General features: G+C 57.4%; 1 protein-coding gene across 1 annotated transcript in view; it reads right to left on the bottom strand.

The window, feature by feature from the left end:
* Nucleotides 1-19990, bottom strand: part of OBSCN (obscurin, cytoskeletal calmodulin and titin-interacting RhoGEF) — a 135401-nt gene extending 115411 nt beyond the window's left edge. Inside the window, exons 1-10 of the mRNA XM_069467771.1 lie at nucleotides 19938-19990; nucleotides 16101-17103; nucleotides 15328-15597; nucleotides 14961-15221; nucleotides 14308-14616; nucleotides 13590-13856; nucleotides 12984-13265; nucleotides 12441-12716; nucleotides 11122-11397; nucleotides 9879-10154 (exon numbers count right to left, since the gene is read on the bottom strand). Of these exons, the coding sequence (XP_069323872.1) occupies nucleotides 9879-10154; nucleotides 11122-11397; nucleotides 12441-12716; nucleotides 12984-13265; nucleotides 13590-13856; nucleotides 14308-14616; nucleotides 14961-15221; nucleotides 15328-15597; nucleotides 16101-17085 (3202 nt within the window). The 5' untranslated portion in view covers nucleotides 17086-17103; nucleotides 19938-19990. The remainder of the gene's footprint in view (nucleotides 1-9878; nucleotides 10155-11121; nucleotides 11398-12440; nucleotides 12717-12983; nucleotides 13266-13589; nucleotides 13857-14307; nucleotides 14617-14960; nucleotides 15222-15327; nucleotides 15598-16100; nucleotides 17104-19937) is intronic.
* Between the last annotated feature and the right edge of the window lie 1946 nt (nucleotides 19991-21936).

Raw genomic sequence — 21936 nt, 5'->3', positions numbered from 1 at the left:
TCCTGCCAGATACTCCAGGAGTATCATTGTCCTGGGGGCTACTTTTAGGTGAATTTCTTATTCTAGGAGTATTATCAATTCAAACCCCAATCCTTTGTGAGGAACGGGTTTCCACTGCTTCAGGGAAACTTTCGCTACCTGAGCCAAGGCAGAGAAACAAGCTTCCTTGCCATCCACTTGGGCTATGAGGAGATTGTTTTTCGGGTCCATCTTTTCCCTAGTGATATGGGTCTAAAAGGGTCCCAGCTTTACACAGAAGTCGCAGTTCCCGCCCCTCTCAAGCCGACATACTCCTTGCCTACTACAAGCTGGTGGTTTAAGCCGGGCCCAGGTCCCTAGAACCACAGACCCCACCAGGCACACCACTGTGCCTCAACTCATCACTTACTGCTGCTGTTTTCCAGTCCCGCTTCATTTCTACCATGTGGAAATTTTCCTTTTTTCCTTGGAAGTTCAGATGCTAACTTAACCTTACTCTGGTGCATTCCACCAAGCACTGTCAGGTGTCTGTGACGGGCGGGTCTCCACACTACGGAGTCCACAGTCCAGTTGGACCCAGAAGCCTAGACAGGCTGATTTTCACTCTACTCTTCCACATTAAATTATTTCATTTCATCTCCTAGGGACTGTCTGCTTTGGGGACATCTCTCTGATGTCCCAATAGTAGTCAGCAGAAACTCTGACTTGTATTTTTTAAAATCTTTTTAAAAACACACGTGTGTCCAAAATACAAATGGCTCCATTTTATGCCTTAGGTTTATTTTTCACAAAAGAAATGATGCAGAGTCCAGCTGCCTGTCTGGCTAGCTCACCCTTGGTGACCATGCTAGGACAGGCAGATGGACAAAGGTAGGAGGTGACGAGACCCCTCAACAACCCACACAGGCTCAAGACATGGGAGGTGACAGGAGACCTCAAGGGGCAGGACCGGCCTTCACCCCACTGGGTCTTCCCCGGTTCTCAATCTTGCCCTGCAAAGCCAGGCTTTGGAAACAGCCACAGACACCAGCCGTGTCCACACCCTTGCCTCGAGTCTACTCGTCAGCCACGGACCGCTCGCTCCTGCTAAGGTCACCTAAGCCCCACCGGGCTCCAGTCCCTCAGCCCTTCCCCAGCTGTTCCTGTTTCACCGTGGCATTGACACCCTCACCGCACCCTCTGCGTGAAAGTCTTCTCTTGACCGCATGACACGACTCTCTCTAGATTCTCCTCCTGCTCCTTCGGGTCTGTGGTCTCAGCTTCCTCAGTGTTCCCCCAGGGCAGGTCTTGCCATCATCTTCCCCTTCTTCCCGACGCCGCGACACACGCCCGTCCTCTCCACCCCTGACACACCAAAAGATCCCGAATCTCCCTGGTCAGCTCAGCACCGACCAAGGTCCCAGCCCGGAGAGCCAGCTGCCTCCTGGACACCCCAGGACCCCAAGCTGGCTCATTTAGGGCCCCTCGGGTCCTTCCCACTCCCACTTTCTTTCTCTGTCCCCACTGAGCACCGAGTGCCCTGGCTGCTCTGTGACCCAGCCAGCTGTGCACTCACCGCTGCAGGCTGAACCCAAGGGGGACCTTGAACACTCCCAGGCGCCGAGGCACAGGTAAAGTTGTTCGGGTTGTAGCTCAAAACACTGAAGATCAGCCATGTTGCTAAACACGCAGAAACAGGAGCCTGGCCCTGAGCCAAAGGCTTTCAACCTTCACATAAACTCCATGCCCCGAGCCCTCATCTCGGACACACCTGGGCGGAGCATGTCCCTTCCCAGGGTCCGCTGTGAGGATATGCTTGGTCCTCTCTGCAACGAAGCCCCTAATAGCTGCCTGGGCCGGCAAGCCTGGCATGTAGTGCGACTCTCTACAGAATCCCAACAGCCCCGCCTCGGGATGGCTCAGGGGGCTCCCTGGCAGGAACTCCCCGGCTGCCGGCTGCTGGGGCGACCCCAGCCCCGGCTCAGCCGGGACGGGACAGCCCCGCTCCTGCTTCTCCCCACAGGCCTCTCCCTGACAACCACCCCTCCCAGGCCCAGCCCCTCCATCACACGTCTGCTCCGGCCTGCAGTGCTATCCGATCCGCTTCCTTTTCCTCTTTCCTGCAATTCCGCGCTCTCCCCGCGGCCCGCCTGCTCACTGCTCCAGCCCTCTCTGCCCCCCCACTGCCCCCTCGCTGCCCCCACTGCCCCTCCGTCCCCATGGCCGCCATCTCTCTTTGGGCCTGGGCCTCGCCCCCACCCCCGCCCCAACCCCGGGCAGAGCCGCCCGCCTGGTCTCCTGACTTCGGTCTCCCCGCATCCAAATCCGGCCTCTATCATGACGCCAGCCTGTAGACGCGCGGCCTCTACGTTCCCATGCCCAGGACTGGAGGACAGAAGGCCACCCGCCAGGGACACAGGAGGGCCCCAGAGAGGGACACTCGCCTTTCAAATGCACTTCCAATTCCAAATCTGTCCTCAAAACGAACACTCAGAAGGCTGTTGTTTTCTTAAACCGAGTTGACCAAGTGTTACCACCTCATGGAACACACGGCCAAACCTCCGAAATCAGACCTCAGGCGTGAGAACACGGACACAGGCGACGCCAGCGCCTTGATGGCGGCCCACATGCTGGCCTGTCCCCATCGTGTCTTCGTCAGGGACAGTGGCACTGGGCAAACCGGTATCTCCTCACAAACACCTCACCCTGAGAGCACATGTGGGAATAACATTCATCGGGTCGGGCAGGTCGGCGGGGAGGCGGGGAGCGGTGTTAACACACGCAATGGGTGCGGCCCGCACCGCCCGGGGGATGGACACGCTTGAGGCTCTGGCTCCGGGTGGGGGGGCAAGGGCAATATACGTAACCTAAACATTTGTACCCCGTGATATGCTGAAAAACAAACATCAGCACAGAGAACAAACACAACCACACAGCCAACTGCCGCGTCGCCAACACGGGCCTCACCAAGTTCTCTGTTATGTGCGATGTTCACTTTAGAGAAAGACTCACAAATGAACCTCGAGGGGCTGCGGACAACGAACACGCTGAGGGAGGGGACGCTCCCTCCGACCGAGGAACCCCGAGCCGTTTTCTCGTTCTGTCCTCCCGGCGCTGCTGCGCTCGAGCGTGCGTGCGGCACGGGAAGCGGGTGCCAGGGAGCACACAGAGAGCTCTGCGCTTCTGTCTGTAGGACTGAACAGGAAGCCTCGGGAGGCGGAAAGCCCCGGAGAGACTGCACAAAGGGAGATGCTCAAAAGGCGACTGCAAAGTTGTCCAGGAACTCCAGGGCTCCCCCAGGAGGCTCCCGGGATTGGATCCAACCCTGACCAGCATTCTAAGGACGTGAACTGCGGGACAGACCCTGCCCAGGTGCACACCGACCACTGCGTGGTGCACATGCAGGACAGATCCGCGCAGCGCAGCAAAGGCTTTGAAGACAGGACAGCTCACAGAAGGTCGGCAGGAACCTGCAGCCTGAACTCAACCAGGCTGATTTCTGCCTCAAAAAAAAAACCCAACAGCATTCCCCTATGATGTAAAGGAGACCTACCGTTCCATAACATAGTATTTAAAATACTCAAGATATAATCAAAAATTACTTCACATCTGAAGAACCAGGAAGCTCTCAATTAGCATATAGATGAAAAGACCAACTGATAACCAATGTCAAGAGGACACCAATACTGGAATTATCCAATAATGATTTTAAAGCAGCTATTACAAAAATGCTCCAACAAGTAAAAGCAAATACCCTTGCAACAAATGGAAAAAAATTTTTAAATCTCAGCAAAGAAAGAGAAGATGTAAAGAATCAAGTGGAAATTTTATAAGCAGAAAAATATAATAACTGAAATAACTCACTGAATGGGCTCAATAATAGAAAAAGGATAACAGAAAAAGAGTTAGTGAAATCAAAGACAGCTCAATAGAAAATGATCCAATCCTAACCACAGAGAGAAAGGGAATTTGAAAAAAAAAATGAATAGAGCCTCAGGGACGTGTGAGATGATTCCAATAGCTCTCATGTTAAAGTCATTAGCCATAGAAGGAGAAAAGAAAGCATAATTCAGAAACAATAATTTGAAGAAATAATGACTGAAAATCTCCCAAATTTGTTAAAAGACATAAGCCAGATTAAAAGAGTTTAGTAAAACCCAAAGAGAATAAACCCAAAGAAACCCCTACCCAAACATATCACATTAAAACAGCTAAAAATTAAAGACAAAGGAAAATAATCTTAAAAGCAGGCAGACAATATCAACACATTACTTACAGGGGAACAACATGAATGACTGTGAATTTTTCACAACATGTATGTATATCAAATCATCACCTTGTATAGTTTGAATATATTCAATCTTTATTTGTCAATTAAATATTTTTTTAATCATAGAAGCCAGAGAGAAGTGGAACATCTTCTCAAGCGCTGAAAGAAAAGACCTATCAGCCCAGAATTCTCCATCCACTAAAAATATCCTTCAGGAATGAAGGTGAAATAGAGACATTCTGAATAAAGAAAAACTAAGAAAATTTATTGACAACAGACCTCTAAAAGAGGTCTTCAGACAGAAGGCAAATCATATCACTGAGAAACTCAGAACAGCTGGAATGAGGGACAAGTGACAGAAATAGTAAATATTTGGGCAAATAAAACAGGCTATGCTTCTCCTCTTGAGTTCTGTGAAATAAGATTGATAGTTAAAAGCAAAAATTACCACATTGTCTAATGAGATTTCCAATGAATATGGAGATAATATATAAGACAACTACTGTAATATCTTAAAGGTAGGAGACTAAAGGGGATCTATATAATGGTAAGAGTTCTACATTCCAATGGTGGTAGTAACATACTGATCCCAAGTAGATGATGAAGAGTTAAGTATGTTGAGTGCAATCCCTATGCAATAAAAAAATTCACAATAGATAAATTAAAACAGAATACTAAAAAAATTCTAAATAACTCTAAACAGACAGGAAAGATGGAAAAGAACAGAAAAAAGTAATAAATTAGTAGACCTGAATCCAAACATATCAATTATTACATTAAATGAAAATGGTCTAAACACATTCGTAGTAACATAGAGATTGTCAATTGCATAAAAAATGACCCAACCATATGCTATCTACAAGAAACACACTTCAAATATGATACAGGTAGGTTAAAAGTAAAAGAGTGACAAAACACATGCAACACAAACACTAATAAACAAAGCTGGAGTGTTTGTATTAATATTACAAAGACTTTAGAACAAAGAAAATAAGCAGGGAGAAAGAGGAACGTTACATAAGGATAAAGGGATCAATTTAGAAAGACAAAACAATTCACACAACATAAATTCAAAATGCATGTGGCAAAAATTGACAGAACTGAAAGTAAAAACAGACAAAACCACAATCATAACTGGCGATTTCAACGCTCTTCTCTGAAGAACTGATAGAACTACTGGTAGACAGAAAAGCATAAAGGATACAGAAAAACTGAACCATGAACCATCCCGACCTAACTGACATCTGGAGGATCCACCCAACAATAGCAGAATACACATTCCTTCCTGGAACACGTGGAACACTCACCCACACAGACCATATTCTAGTTCATAAAACAAATTTCAACAAATTTAAAAGAATTAAAATGCTACAAAGTATCTTCTCTGACAAAATGGCATTAGACTAGAAATCAATATCAGAAAGATAGTAATAAAATCTCTAAACACTTGGAAATTAAATAACACACTTCTGAAGAATCTAGACATCAAAGTAGTCTCAAGGGAAATTAGATATTATTTTCCACTGGGATAATACTAAAAATACAACATAAAGCTAAAGGAAAATTTATAGTATTAAATATTCATATTAGAAAAGAAGAAATATCTCAATCAGCAAACTAAAAGTCTACCTTAAGAAATTAGGAAAGGAAGGAGCTAAATAAACTCAGAGCAAGCAGAAGGAAGGAAATAATAAAGATAAAAGCAGAAATCAATGACATTGAAAAAACAGAGAAAAATCAATGAAACTTAAAGCTCATTCCTTGAAAGCATCAATGAAACTGATAAACCTCTACCAAGACAAATAAAGAAAAAAAGAGAGAAAAACAGACATGAATTAACAACATTAGTAATGAAATAAGGGGGACCCTGCAGACCCTGCAGACGTGGTAATAAGAGAACACTACACACAACTCCGTGCATACAAGCTAAACACATTTGACAAAATGGACCAATCTCTCAAAAACCACAAATTACCAAAACTCACCCAAGATGAAGCAGATAACTTGTATAGTCCCATAACTATTAAATAAATTCTTTATGATTTAAATCTTACAAAAAAGAAATCTCTAGGCCCAGATGGCTTCACTTGCTTATTCAGTGAAATAAATAAAATATAAATTAAAGAAGTAGTAGAAATAACATCAATTCTACACCATCTCTTCCAGAAAACAGAAGAGAAGGAAACACTTTTCAACCCATTTTGTAAGGCCAGCAGTACCCAGATACCAACACCAGACAAAGACAGTGTAAGGAAATGACAAACCAAAATTCCTCATTAATATAAAAATAAAAACCTCAACAAAATATTAGCAAATTGAATTCAGTAATATGTAAAATAACACACTACAAACAAGTGGGTGTAACCTCAGGAATACAAGGCTGGTTCAAGATTCAAAAATCACTTGCAGAGATGTCAGCAAAATGGCAAAATAACAACTTCTGAAAATCTCTCCTCCACAAAAGCAATGAAAGTGCTGGCAAAAAAAAAGCTGGAATCAACTTTTTCAGAACTCTGGAAATTAGACAAAGGCTTACAACAATCTGAGGAGCATACATTCAAGAAAAACAGCTGAATCTCAGTAAGAACAGCAAGATTTGTGGTGTTTTAATTCACCCAATTCTCATATCTACCCGCCTCTAGCTCCAAGGTAGCTTTGATAAACAACAGTCCACAATCACAATGGAAACCAGCACCCTGGCAGCCATCAGAGACAATGCAATGGACTAGGGTGCTGTCAAAACCCCATTCCCACACAATTGTCATTATTTGATCCATTTGGTGGTTCCTGGAAAACTCCACTCACAGGGCTGTCTTTATTTGGCCTGAGTAGAAGTTCACTCAGTACAAACAGCATTTTCCCCAGGGGCATTAGTTGAAACAAATCAGAGGTAATTACTGAATGCCATGGCCGGTTGAGGCAGTGGAAAACAGCTGTAGCAAAATATATATCAAAAGCTTAATATGAAAAGCTGGAGAGGGAGGTGTCCATAGGAGGCTTTGGAAAGCTCTGACCCACTCCCGGGCATTGAGAAGGACACATATGCATAGGGCTGTGTGCATACTCAGGCAACACCAGAGAAGCCTAAAGCTCACATACCTGGCTAAACTTAAGGTTCTGGGAAGGCATGAATTAAAGGCAGAAGTGAAGTTTTAGTTTGCCTGGCTGAGTGTTGAATGCAGGGGCCAACACTCACATAGTGCCCCTTGCCATAGTCTGGGAGACCCATTGTTACAGACATCTAAGAATACCATGGGCCAGTCATTAGCTGGCCAATAAGCTACCTGAGCAGAGCCTTCAGTGACCACACATGATAAGGAATACAGACTTCATAGAATTAGTTCAGAAAAGTCACTAAACACAAACTACAACAAACAACAGCAATAAAAACAGCAGGAAAAATGAACATTAACAACAAACACTGGGGAGGGGGAAGAATCTGATTTCCAGAGTTTCCACATTATATTATTTAAAATGTCCAGTTATCAGCAAAGAATTGCAAGATAGTCTAAGAAATAAAAAAGTACAGCCCATACACAGAAAAAGAAGCAATCACCAGAAACTGTCCCTGAGAAAGCCCAGAAATTGGTCTTACTAGACAAAGTCTTTAAATCAGCTATTTTAAATATGTTCAAAGAACCAAAGGAAACCATTTCTAAAGAAATGAAGTACGAGAATTATTCTCACCAAATAGAGAATATGAATTAAAAGAAATTTGTTTGAGAAAGAACTACATAGAAATTATAGAGTTGAAAAGTAACTGAAATGAAAAGTTTATTGGGGGGTTCAACACCTGATTTCAACAGGCAGATGAAAGTATATCAAAACATCACATGGTACTCCATAAATGTTTTCAATTATTATTTGTCAATTAGAAGTAATATTAAATTTTAAAAAGAATGAATCAGGGAACTTGAAGATAGGCTAATTGACATTACCCATACGAGAAGCAGAGAGGGAAAAATGAAGAAAACGAGCAGAGCCTTAGACACCTATGAAACAGCCGTTGTACCAACTTATGCACAACGGGAGCCTCAGAAGGAGAAGGGAGAGTCCATGGGACAGAGACACTGTTTGAATAAACAATAGCTAAAAACTTCCCAAATTTTATGGATGACATGACTCTACTTATCCAGGAAACTCAACAAACTCCAAGCAGAGTAAACTGAAAGAGATCCACACTGAGACACAGTAGAGTCTAACTGCTGAAAGACAAAGAGAAAATCTTGAAAACAGCAAGAAAAAGTGACTCATCAATGAACAAGAGATCCTCAAGGATTAGCTGACTTCTCTTCGGAAACCATGGGGGCCTGGACTACAGAGCAAAACCCTGTCTCTAAAAAAATAAATAAATAAACATAAATAAAAATAATGACCAGTTTTGCAAATTTGGACCGTTGGAAACGATTGCCGCGCTTCAGGCACAGAAGGAGGATTTGGGGAAAGGACCTCTTTGGAGAGAGCCGCGCTGTGGGTGCCGCCCTGCCCCACCCACGGAGCACAGAGGGGAGAGGGCTTCTCCTTCCACCCGAACCAAGACAGGGGCCTCCAGGGGACACACCGATCACCTATGGGCACCACGGGCCACAGTGGCCGGAGCCACTCACACTGGCAACAACGTCACATGCAGCAAGGCCAGGCCTGTAGCCCGAGTTGGCAGTAGAGAGCGCGTTCACAGCGCAGGAAGCCGCCCAGCTTCGCACACAGGAAACACAAGCCAGCCGCGCGCCAGGCGTGGGCGGCAGAACGTGGCTCCCAGAGCCGCCAACGACCAGGACATTCTGCCTCCCAGGGGAAAACCTAACCACCAAGGCAGGACCAAAGCAGCAGGCAGCCCCGCACTGTGGGGGTGACAGCTGTCTGGGTGTTTCCTTGGGCCAATCGCAAGACGGCAGGAGGGGCTTTGGCAACAGCAATAGACAGTGTCTTCGGCAAGGAGATCAACATGTCACCAAGTCTGAGGAACCGCTAGGCCAGAGTAAGACACGACCCCAGCAGGGCACAGGCAGTGTGGACCCTCAGAGGGCAGGCGGCTGGGCTGCTGCACCACCGCACCCAGAGGGGTCATTCTAAACCCTGCTGGGGCCAGACTCAAGGTCGTCTGAGAGCAACACCAGTCAAGTGAGAACTTCCAGCACCTTCTCTGACTCCTCCCACCCTCAGGTAGACAGAAACTGCAGGTTGAAGACTGGGCCAGGAGGAGCCAGAAAAGGAAAACTGTCCCCACCCACAGAGCCCCCGCAGGAGAGGACAAAGCCCTCCTTGGGGCTGGGACACACACGTGGGCTCTCACGGGAGCGAAGACACCATGTGGCCGGCTGCAATGGTGGTGCCTCGAATTAAAGGCACAACTTAGCTCCCTAAAATTGAAGACAAAAACCACAGGTCTACACAAAGGCTTAACCAAAAGCCAGGAGACTTCTGCCACTGAATAAACTTAACAATGATCGTGCAAAGAGCTTTCTGATTGTGCACCAGGAACGCGGAGTTTTTTTCAAAGTGCTGGCCAAGAGGTGCAACATCCCCTGCATGCCAGGAGCAAACAACAGTCCCTGCCCAGCAAACAATGTCACCTGTCATGCAGGCTACGAACTGACAGCTGATACTCTGCCACCGGGACAGGCACTGGTCACACCACCAGGGCACCCACCTGTGACGTCCAGGCGGAAGGACACCCTCTGGCCCCCGGCCTCGCAGCTGTACTCCCCGGCGTCCGCCCTGCCCGCCTGCGCCACCACCAGCCGCCTCTGCTTCCCCTTTGCCTCCACGCGCACTTTGGAGCTGGGGCTCAGCTGCTTCCCGTCCTTGTACCACGTCACCTCCGTCTGCGCCTGGGCCACCTCGCAGCTAAGCGTGGCGCTGGCCCCCGCCTCGGCCTGCACCTGGCTGCGCTCTGGCTGCTCCTTGGCGAACACCGCCTTGGGCTCTGGGGACAGACAGGAGGGACACAGGGTGAGAGACCCCAGACCAGACCCAGCCCATCCGTCAGGACCTGGGCTAGCCCTGAGCCCAGCGGTGGCCACGGACACTGTCAGGGGACACTGGACCTGGCACCACAGTGGGCGGGAGCTGCGGGTTCCGACGCTGTGCTGACGGCTCCACGCGCTGCCCTTTGGGGACAGACAGCCCCGCCCAGTTCAGGTCCCCTGGACACCCCAGCCTGTCCTCCTCCCGCCCCTCCCCCACCACACAGAGACCCCAGACACAGGCACAGGGCAGGGGCAGGAGGGACGGTCCCCTTGACCACCAGACCAGGCACCTGTGCCCTTGCTGGCCAAGGGCACACAGGGAAGGTCAGAGAGCCGCGTGCCAGGGCAGCCAATCACCAGCCAGCTGAGAGCCAGGTGGCCCTCAGGAGAGCGGTGGCTGAGCGACGTGTGGTCTCCTGTGCCCAGGCTAAGGGACAGGGTGGACAGGATGAAGGGAGGACGTGAGGGGGGAAGGACAGATGGACACGTGGTGATGACCCAGGGGCCCAGCACAGAGGGATGGGCGGGCACAGGGGCTCCTGCCACCTGCAGGACCTGCTGTCCAGTCACGGGACGTCCCCTCTGCATATCCCCAAACACCCCACAGAGGGCTCATCAGACCACATCAGACCCGGACCCCAGAGCCCCCTGCACACGTCCCCCCACCGTCCCCATCACGCCCAGCTCAGCCACACCAGGCACACACTGGGGTCAGCTCAGCCGTGGGCCTGCTCTGCCCTGATGACAGGATGACATTGGCCCGGGAGCCACCAGGCAGAGTTGGGGACACGGCTCTGAGGCCCACAGAGGGGGAAGGTGCCAGGGCCTCACTGCAGCTCAGGCTGCCCAAACGTGGCCTGTCCCCCAGAGTTTCCCGTGTGATGTGAAGGGTCCCTGTCCATTCTGCCCTGCCCTGGCACCCACCTGTGACGTCCAGGCGGAAGGACACCCTCTGGCCCCCGGCCTCGCAGCTGTACTCCCCGGCGTCCGCCCTGCCCGCCTGCGCCACCACCAGCCGCCTCTGCTTCCCCTCTGCCTCCACGCGCACTTTGGAGCTGGGGCTCAGCTGCTTCCCGTCCTTGTACCACGTCACCTCCGTCTGCGCCTGGGCCACCTCGCAGCTCAGCGTGGCGCTGGCCCCTGCCTCAGCCTGCACCTGGCTGCGCTCTGGCTGCTCCTTAGCGAACACCGCCTTGGGCTCTGGGGACAGACAAGAGGGACGCACTGTCACAGGCTCCGCCAAGTGAGGTTTCCAAGTCCTGGTTCTTTATTAACAGGCTGTGGGTCCCAGGCAACCATGGTCCGGCCTCGGGGATCCTCCGTGGTCCGGGTGCTCAGGTGCGGTCGAGCACAGCCCCTCCCAGGCGAGGACCCTGGTGTGTGCGAGGACGGTGCCTCGGAGCCACCACCAAGACGGCCTGGCAGCCTGACTGTCCCGACAGGAGGGCACACTTTCTCTGCCCCCAAGCTCCCTCCTGGCTGGAGGTTTGCTTTCTACAGCCGCACGCCTGCTGTTAGGGTTAATGTCAAGACGGAGAAAGTTCAAATTCACAGACATTTCCCTAATTTATTGGAACCACCAGGAGCAGACGGCCAGGTGTTTTCTGCTTTGTGTCCGTTCAATTGTGAAAGTCATTAAGGACTGTGGTGATGGAGACGCTTAAATTTTCCTGTGTAAGATGCCACAGTGGCCTCTGGAAGGCAGCACTGCAAAGGTTCAGGTGTGTGCCCAGGCCTAGGGGTCTCTTTGTTCAGGTCCGTGGGCCGGGCCAGCCCGAGCCGGCCCCCAGACGCGATAAACAGAAGGGCTCTGGGCCCCTGGACGACCTGGCCACGGAGCTCGCACACCCGCAGGCAGCCTGGGCCCCGGGGACACGGGAAAGGTTCTCCTGAAGCCCGAACCAAACCAGATTGACGCTCACCGTTCATTTCCTTGTTGCTATTTTATTTTCCACATTCGGATCCTTCACCCACATAATCACTAATTTTCTGTGTCACTTCTTTTCCCAAAGAGAGAGGCAACTACCCCCCAACCATCTGCTGAAGAAAAGTGGTGCCAGGAAGGTCAATGTCACCATGCCACCTGCAGGTGGACCTGCTCCCTGGCCCACGAGAGCCCAGACACGCGCACACATACACACGCACACGCACACACACAGGCATACACACGCACACACACACACACAGGCATACACACGCACACACACACACACAGGCATACACACGCACACAGGCGTGCTCACCAGATACGCGGAGCCGGAAGTCCACAGAGTCCTCGCCCACACGGCAGGAGTAGGTGCCCTCATCCTGCCTGGTGACTGCGGCTGCCACCAGCCGGTGCCGCGTCCCCACGTCCTCCTGCGAGAAGCGCCCGCGGGAGCCACCCAGCTCAGCGCCATCCTTGTACCAGCGCACGCGGACGTGGGACTCCGAGGTCTCACACTCGAACTGGGCCGGGCCCCCGGCCACAGCGTCCACACAACCGCCCGCCGTGTCCTTGTGCAGAAAGGGCGTGAGGCCTGTGGGGACACAGGGTGGGTCAGGGACCGTGCTCGGCCACGGCGGCCCGCAGGGCACACCGGTCCTCGCCCAGACCAGAGTCCCTGTCCAGTCCTGGCCTGGGCCTCACTGCCCACCCACGGGACCACCGACCACCTCCTTCCTCCTGCTGAGCTGAGCCCACCCCACTGCCTTCCAGGGTCAGACAATGGCTTCCCCCGGCCCAGAGTGCGAGGACAGAGGACGTGGGCCCCGGCCCTGCCCACCCGCCTGCACGCGGCCCTCACCTTGCACCGACAGCTGGTAGGCGATGCGGCCACCGCGGCTGACACACTCATAGAGGCCCGCATCGTCCCGCGCCACGTCACGCACAAGCAGCACCCTCCGCCCCGCGGATGCCTGCACCTCGTACTTGGGGCCTGGGGGCAGCGCGCAGCCGTCCTTCAGCCAGGTCACGGCCGCCGCCTGGTCTGACAGCTCGGCCAGCAGCTGCGCCTCCTCGTGCAGCCGGGCCAGCACCTCCCGGGCAGCCGCGGCTGGCGGCTTGTTGGTGGGCAGCCCTGGGGCCGCTGGGGGACACACATGGGCAGACGGTGGCAGGGTGGGGAATGGGCCACAGGGGGGACGAGGAGAGAGAAGGAGACATGGGTGGAGACAGAGCAAGGGATGGGGGAGAGAGAGATGAAGTCTGGCCATCAGGCCCCCACGGCCCCAGCCCCTCATCTACACACGACAGTGACTGGGCCACTGGCCGGCCTGAGGCAAGCTCCCTGAGCACCCCGCCACCCTACCGCTCCACCTGGTGACCCCCGTCCCAGCCCCTGCCCTGGAGGAAACAGGCTTCAGGGTCCCAGGCCAGGTGGCCCGACCCCTACCCCCCCACACCTGCCTACCTCGGACCTCCACCCGGATGCTGCTCTCGATGCCGTCGGCCACGAACTTGAGCTGCGCTCCGTGCAGGCTGGCCGGCACCTCCCGGATGGTGAGCGTGTGCCGGGTGCGGTCGCAGCGGATCACGTACACACTGCTGGCCTTCAGAGCCTGCCCATCCAGGAACCACTCGCCCGCGGAGGCCACGGTGAGGTCCACAGAGAAGGTGACCTCGCCACCCTCCACCGCCTCCACTGCCTTCAGGGGTGTCCTCACGGCCAGCTTGGGGACTGCAGAGCAGGCAGCGTTAGGAGGAGCCAGGGCCGGGAGCAGGGTGTGTGCAGAGGGTCTCTACCTTTCCCCCCTCTTCCCCTAGAGCCTGGACCAAACGCCCCCTCCTCCAGGAAGCCCGGCCCGCACACACACAGCCACCGTGAGCATCAGGCAGACTCACAAAGCAGCACGGACAAGTGACAGCTGCCCAGAGATCCCCTCCAGGATCCCACAAGCCTGCGAGGGTGGGCAGCTCTGCAGCCTGAGCCCCGGGGTGCTGGAGGCAGGCAGCCTCTCTCCCAGCCGAGGAGGCTCCACCAGAGGCAGGACCCTGGCAGCCCCCGACCCCCATAAAAAGATTCCATGAGGTCACTCTGGCCTCAGTCCAGGCTGAGCCACACCTCTGGGCCCGGGTGATTCAGGGCCAGGCCTGCGGCCCCAAATGCCATCACCCAGAGACCCACTCACCCAGGTGGACAGTGCCCGGAAACTCGAGGTAGGGACTCTGGCCAAAGCTGTTGATAGCCGACACCCGGAACTGGAAGTCCCCCTCCTCAGCCACACTGGCCACAGTCAGCTCAGGTGTGGCCACCCACTCGGCCTCGTGGCACCGACTCCAGGTGTAGGTGCCAAGCCGCTTCTTCTCTACCAGATAGCCGTCGATGGTGACGGGACGGTCCCCGTAAGCTGGTGGGGACCAGCCAAGGGTCACGGAACTCTCCGTCCTGGTCTTCACCACGGGGTCCACAGGTGGGTGCAGGGGCGGCTTCCTAGGGGCTGGAGGGAGAGTGGCATGAGGTCACCGGCTGGGCACCCCGTCTCTGCTCTGGGTCTGGAGTCACCCAGAGGGGGCTTCACAGAAGCCGTCAGCCCTCTGGGGCACGCTGCTCTGGGTCTGGACCACCGGCCATGGGGGGCTGTGGGCTACCCAGGATCTGAGCCACTTCTCTGGTTGCGGAGGAAAGGCTGCCTGGGCCTCTGGGGCGAGGCCAAGCTGGGGGCCCAGGGCCATGTTCCCTGCTCCCCACGGCTCTCCCAGCAGGAGGCTGGGCCCAGAGAGCCGGCTTAGGGTGGACAGGGAAGAGACACCACCCAAAGACCACGCCCCAGGCGGCCCTCACCTGACACACAGAACTGGGTGGATGTCCGGCTGTCACCAGCCACAAAGGCCACCTCGCCCATGTCTTCCAGGCTGCACTGCGAGATGATCAGCGTGTGGCACGTGCCCGCGGCGGTGATGGCCACACGGCCACCGGCCACCACCTCCTCCTGGTTCCGCAGCCAGCGCACCGGGCCCTCGGGGCCTGCCAGCTCCACACAGAACATGGCTGTGTCCCCCACACGCACGGCCGTCTTGCGAGGGAGCCTTCGGAGGAGGTTACCTGGGGCGGATGTGAGAGCCGGCCGGTCAGACCCTCGCCCTACCCGGCCTCCTGCTCGCCCCTCCGCGCACCCACCTGCCCCGCCCTCCCCTGCCCGTCCGCCTGCCTTGGACCGCGAGCTCGGCCACGGTGCGGCTGCCCTCCTGGGTCTCACAGATGTACACGGCGTCGTCGTCGGCCGAGACGTTGCGCACGGTCAGCCGGCGCTCGGTGCCCTCCTCCTCGATGCCGTACTTGGCGCTCGACCACAGCCGCGTCTCCTCCTTGTACCACGCGGCCTCGGTGGCTGGCTGGGGCACCTCGCACAGGAACGTGGCCGACTCCTTCTCCCGCACCTCCAGGTCCTGCAGCCGCTTCTTGAAGGGCACCGCGGGCTCTGCGGAGAAGGGGCTGGTGAGCGGTGAGGAGGGCGCGGGAGGACGGGAGCCCAGCACACAGGCGTGAGGGGCGGGGGTGGGGGACATGGGAGGGAGCAGGAGGAAGCGCCCTGGGTGCAGGAGTGGGGGATGGGAGTGCAGGATGGGGGCTGGGCGGAGGGAGACCGGCGGGGCAGGCGCAGGAGGCTGCGGAAGCGGAGAGGTGGGGGCGTGCAAGGTTGCTGGTAACAGGACAGGGGGTGGCTAAGGGGGTGGCCGCGGGCAGCGGACCGGAGGGGGAAAGCGAGTCACTGCAACGACAGGATGCACCCAGCGCCATCGCCCGCGTGGCCCACCGTCTGCGACCGGGCACGGACACCTGCAACCCCGGACTCCACGACCCGACCGACGGGGCGGGAGAGGGACGGCAGCGGCCGCCGGCGCAAGCGCGCGCGGGTACAGGGCTGGGAAGGGGCCTCTGCCTGGGCGCCGTGGCCGGCGACTGCGGCAGCCGGGAGCTCACCGCGCACGACGACCAGCACGGAGCTGTAGGTCTGCCCCACGAGGTTGGACGCCGTGCAGGTGTAGAGGCCGCGGTCTGACTGCTTGCAGAAGAGGATCTTGAGCACGAAATTCTCCTGTTCATCCTCGTACACCACGTGGCGCCGGCCCTCGGTCACCAGCTGTCCGTCCTTCTTCCACACCGTCTCGGGCTTGGGCTCTCCCGTCACGTAGCAGCTGAGGCGCGCGTGCTTGCCCTCGGTCACTGTGCAGGTGCGCGTGCCGCTGCTGGGCGGCGAGGCCGGGGCGCCCTCCGCGCGCATGACCTCGCGCCGCCGCTGCAGGTGCGCCAGGAGCGCGGCCGTGGAGGTCCCCGGCGGGCCGTCCGCGTCGGCGGTCGGGTCCACCACGAGGGCAGCGGCGGCGCTGGCGGCGCCCAGCGGGTTCTCTGCGCGCACCTCATAGGTGCCGCCGTCGCGCAGCCGGGCCGTCCGGATGCGCAGTGCGCTCGCCTCGCCATGCTCCTCCACGCGCACGCGGGGACCGTCGGTCTCACCCAGGCGCAGCCCGTCCTTGGACCAGCTCACGGCCGGCTTCGGGGAGCCTCCCACGCGGCAGCGGAATGTGGCCTCAGAGCCCTCGCGCACGCGGATGGACGTGGGGCGCAGCAAGAAGTGGGGGGCCTGCTCGGCGCACGCTGCCTCAGAGTCCACTTGCAGGCCCACGGCCGCAAAGGCCTCCCCGATGGCGTTGCGCGCGCGGCACACATACTGCCCGCTGTCGCCAAGCGCTAGGTCCAGGATGGTGAGGCGGTACAGGTCGCCGTCCTGCGCCAGGCGGTAGCGCGCGCCCGCCTCCACCGGCTGCTGGTCCTTCTCCCAGCTCACCTGCGGCGTCGGGTTGCCCACGATCTGGCAGCTGAGCGTGGCGTCCTTGCCCACCGACACTACAAAGGCCTTGGGCCGGGTGAGGAAGCGGGGCGCGCCGCTGAAGGAGGAGGGATCCATGGTGTCGGTGGCGGGAACCTGCCAGGGCGTCGGGGGAGGTTAAAGCGGGAATGGGCGTGAGCCCCTCACCTGCATCCCACCCAGCCCCTTCCCTTATCCAGTGCCGCCTGGGGAGCCTAGTTTAAGCCAGGGTAGACACCTCCACCAGTCCTTCCATCCCATCCCAGCGGATGTCACAGGCTCTGCCCCTTTCTGGGCACTCAGCTATGGCAGCCCCAGGACAAACGGGCTCTTCTAACTGGCAGGCGCATCCCCTCCCCTCTGGGCAGCTGGAGTCTGCTAGGGCACCCGCCCCAACCCAGAGCCCCCCAGCAAGCGGGCGAGACTGGGCCTGTGCTGCACTCTCCACGCAGACCTGCCTGGTGCACTGTGGGCCGCTCTGTCCACCTGTGGGTCTCCTGCCTCCTGCCTGACACACACCACTGTCACCCTGGGTTCACACCTCCAGTTGGCCTATGTGCCCCCACAGGGAGAGGGGGAGGCTTGCTGAGCCAACAGGCCTGGGCACCTGTCCCTTGCCTGTCTCCTCTGACGGTTCCACTAGGCTCCACCCAGGGGCCTGCCCTGCCTGCAGCTGCCCTGGGCCAGAGCAGACCGGCCTCTCCACAGGGCGCCCACCTTCCCTCAGGGGGCCATGACCTTCCTCGATGAGCAGGGAAAGAATGGAAACCACTGGGCAGCCCCAGGCCCTGTCCGCAGGGCCCTGCCAGGGTCACAGCAGGGAGGGACAAGGCAGTGCACTGTCAGTAGCATGGCTGGGGAGGACAGCCGGAAGATCCCCCTAGCATGGAGCTGGCCATCAGTGACATCCCCGGACTGAGACCAGCTGGGCTGGGTGCTGCAGGTGACCTGGCCACGCCACAGTTCTCAGCTGCTGGCCAGCGGGGCACGCTGCAGGGACAGCGTTGGACACCTGGGTCTTCCTGGACACCATCAGTGCCAAAGCCCCCAGGTGACTCTGGCCTTCGCCCACCCTGTGCTGAGCCCCAGCTGGTCAGCCCCCAACACAGGTGGGGAGAGGTGAGACTGCCTTGGCTCTTCTGTAAGAACAGCGGGCGCGAGTGGACCCCACAGGCATGACACGCTTTGTCTCCACCCCCAGGCAGACACGCCTACCCCACGGGGCACCCTGCCACACCCTCCCTTGGGCTGGAGCTCCAGCCTCTGGGCCCAGGCTGCCACTGCAGGCTGAGTGGCGCCCATGTTCCCGGGCCCTCCAGCTCCCGGTCCTGTGATTCAGGTAGTTAATCCATCTTAATCCCCTTGTGGAGCCTGAGCCCAGCAGGGCCGGGCTGCGCACAGCGGGTGCTAGTCTGCTGACTCACTGTGCAGTCAGCACCTCGGCTCCGGCCACCCCCACCCACAGCAGGGCCCTCTGGGGCTGGAGAGGACCTGGGCGGGGGCCACCCACGGTGGGGATTGGGATTGAGTTCAGCCCTTTCTGGAATCTGCCTCCACGAGCACCTCCCAGGCCGCAGTGGACTACTTTGCCATCACCTCTCCGGGCACCCTGAGCTCTGCGTTCTCATCACTCCCCGCGTCGTGCAGTCGGTCTCTGGGCCTCAAAGCTGGATGGGGCATCCTCTCCCTCGCTCACCTCCACCAGGGTGACAGCAGACTGACACATGAGGCAGCACGGGCAGGCAGCCCCTCTGCCCAGGAGGCCTGGCAAGATTGGGCGGAGACTCTGTGGGCCATCAGGGACAGCGTCCCGGCCCCAGGGCCTGCATTCCACCACTACGTGTGGCCATGCAAAGCAGACCACAGGTCTGGGGGAGGCTCGTGGCAGCCCGTCAGGTGGCCGTCCCCACGGTCAGCGGGCCTGAGGCCAGAGAGGACTGGGGAGCCCTCCTTTCTTGGTGGCCCATATTACAGATGGGGAAACAGAGGCCAAGCTGGGAGGGACCCACCCAAGGCTACCTCTGGGGCTCCCAGGAAACCCACCCGGGCACAGGGATATGGGCAGAGGCCCCCTGTCCCTGCCACGTCTGGGGTTGGAGGCTGCTGGACGTGCAGCCCCGCGGGCACTCCAGGCGCCTCCTCAAAACAGGAAGACCCCAGCCCCCAGCCTGCAGGGAAAGCCCTTGCCTCCCTCCAGCCCTGTGGGGGCTCAGGACACACACACTTGCGGTGACACCCCCGGGGAGCCCCTCAATCCCCTTCATGGCCCCTCCACCCTAACTTTACAGAATGTTGCCACTCTCTGGTCCTCCAGGGGCCCTGGGAACTTTCTCGGGGTGAGCCCAGAGTCATAGTCCTTTCTTGGGGTGAGGCCAGCGGGTCTGTGGCCACCCTCCCCTTCCCTCCCCATCACACATGGAATCCAGCGGTGCCCGCTCGCCCATGCCCTTCCAGAAATGACTTCCAAGGGCAGCTCCCTGAGGCTGCCTGGACCTCACCTTAGACCCCCTAGGGCCCGTGGGCTTCCCGCTCCAGGGGAAATTCTTTCCTGGAGTCAGGTGTCAGTGCCCCTCTGGCTGTCCCCAGTGCTGAGCCAACAGGCCCAAAATAGCCCCAGCTGTCAGCGGGCATCCATCTCAGCAGAGCTGGGGGCAGGGCGAGCCGGACCCCTGGGCTGCTCTCGGAGTGGGGGTCAGCCCGGGAGGTGGTGGGTGCACAATCCAGCCCCGGAACCCTCTCCAGCCCCCAGCCAGGCGGGCGGCCCCTTCCCCACGTGAGGTGGGGTGACCCCATCTGGGTCACCGATGGGCAGAGGCTGAGCCCGAGCCCCACCATGGGGAGATGCCCAGTCTGGCCAGACTGTCAAGGTCCCGCTGCTCCCTGACCTTCAGCTGAGCTGTCCTCCAGGGGAACAGGACGCCCTCACCCTGCCGAGTTTTCTGCCTCCTCACCTGTCTCTACGAGGGGCTCTGGGCAGTGCCCCGGCCGGGGGTGCAGGCGGTGGGTCAGGGGCTGCTGGGTCTCACCTCCCTCCGAGGGCCCAGGACCGACACGGTTTGCACCCAGCAGCCCACACTCTGGCCGGTCCTCAGACTGGATGGGGACGAAAGGACGGGCGGATGCTGTCAGCTGGAGAAGGCTGGGCCCGCCCCCACCCCACCCCCACCGCCAGCCAGCCCAGCCCAGCTCCAAAATAGCCCCGGTGTCACTGTCCAGGATTCGGTTTCACCCTCGGCCCGAGAGGAGCAAAGGGCAGATGCTTGGGGCCACAGCCAGGGGCAGGAGGACGTCTGTGTCCTCCAGCAATGACATGGGCTGGGCGGCACAACTGGCCGGGCCCCCTCCTCAGACCAGCATTCTGGAGTGCAGGGCAGGAAGGGGCCTGGGCACATGGGACCACCCCAAGGGGTACCCAGGACCGCCCCAAAAGGGAGCCAGGACCACCTCAAGGAGGACCTGCGACCACCCCTAAGGGGGACCTGGGAGCACCCCAAGGGGTACTCAGGACCGCCCCAAGGAAGACTCAAAACCACACCAAGGGAACCCAGGACCCCTCCCGCAGGGCCCTGCCCCGGAGCGTCCTGGGGTCTGGCAGTGGAAGGGGCAGGCAGGAGCTGTGCACAGGCCCCTGGTCCCCCCGCCTGTGACAGTGGATTCCTCGTCCTGTTGTCACCGTGCACCCTGGCTCCTCCTTGTGGCACACACCCTGCCTGTGTCTGTGACGCATCTTTACATGGGAGCAGGGGGTCCCGTGAGAACCCAGCCTGCCGGAGGCGGGGCAGGCCCCACCGAGCGGGAAGACGGGCTTTACCCGGGGAGCGCCAGACCCCCCAGCCCTCAGAGGCCCAGGTCTGCAGGAGGCACAGCTGAGGGTGTGGGGAGCCAGGGCAGGCCCCCTGCACCCCATGCCCTGGGGGACACCTGCCCTCAGGTGCGTTGCTGAGCCAGCGCCACCTGCCAGCACCAGGGAAGCCAGGAAAGGGCCAGCCGGGTCAAGGCCCCCCGAGGCGGGCACGGGAGGACAGCTCATGGGGCTAGAGTAAAGAGGGGTCCCTGGGCTTGGGGGGAGGCCTGCCTTTTGCCTGCAGGCTCCAGCCCCGTTCCCAAGCAAGCACCAGGGACCTGTGTCCTCATCCGGGTTCCTAGCCTCTGGTGACACCCTCTTCCAGGTGGGAGCCAACATCTCATGTCCCCACATGGTGGAAAGAGGGTGAGGGTCTCTCGGGGGTCCTTTATAAAGACACTAATCCCATCATGGGGGCCCTATCTCCTGACCGAGTCACCCTCCCAAAGGCCTCACCTTCTAATACCATCACCTTGGGGGTGAGGGTTCTGACCTGTGAATTTGCAGGGGGCACGTTCAGTCCATCGCACCAGTGGGAAAGGACAAGGCTGGAAGGAGAGCCCACCCCTGGGCACATGGCCCTGGAGAGCTGCAGTGGTGCAGAAGCGTGTCTGCATGTCCTGTGTGGCTTCATGTACATGTGTGCATGCACACCGTGGGCTGCATGTGTACATGTGTGTATACATGTGTGTATTCATGCACACCTTGCCGGCCCCCTGCATGCCCTCCTGGAAGAATTGAGCCCACAGTCATGACCTCTGACCAAACCTCCCTCTGTCCTCCTCTGTGCTGTGACTCCTCCTCCCCCACAGCTCAGCCTCCTCCTCTGTCCTCCTCTGTGCTGTGACTCCTCCTCCCCCTCAGCTCACCCTCCTCCTCTGTGCTGTGACTCCTCCTCCCCCACAGCTCAGCCTCCTCCTCTGTCCTCCTCTGTGCTGTGACTCCTCCTCCCCCTCAGCTCAGCCTCCTCCTCTGTCCTCCTCTGTGCTGTGACTCCTCCTCCCCCACAGCTCAGCCTCCTCCTCTGTCCTCCTCTGTGCTGTGACTCCTCCTCCCCCACAGCTCAGCCTCCTCCTTCCTTTCTGTCCTCCCTCCTCTGTTTCTCC

The sequence above is a fragment of the Eulemur rufifrons genome, chromosome 4 (assembly GCF_041146395.1).
Source record: "Eulemur rufifrons isolate Redbay chromosome 4, OSU_ERuf_1, whole genome shotgun sequence".
Lineage (NCBI taxonomy): Eukaryota > Metazoa > Chordata > Mammalia > Primates > Lemuridae > Eulemur > Eulemur rufifrons.
This window is presented reverse-complemented; position numbering and strand designations above follow the sequence as displayed.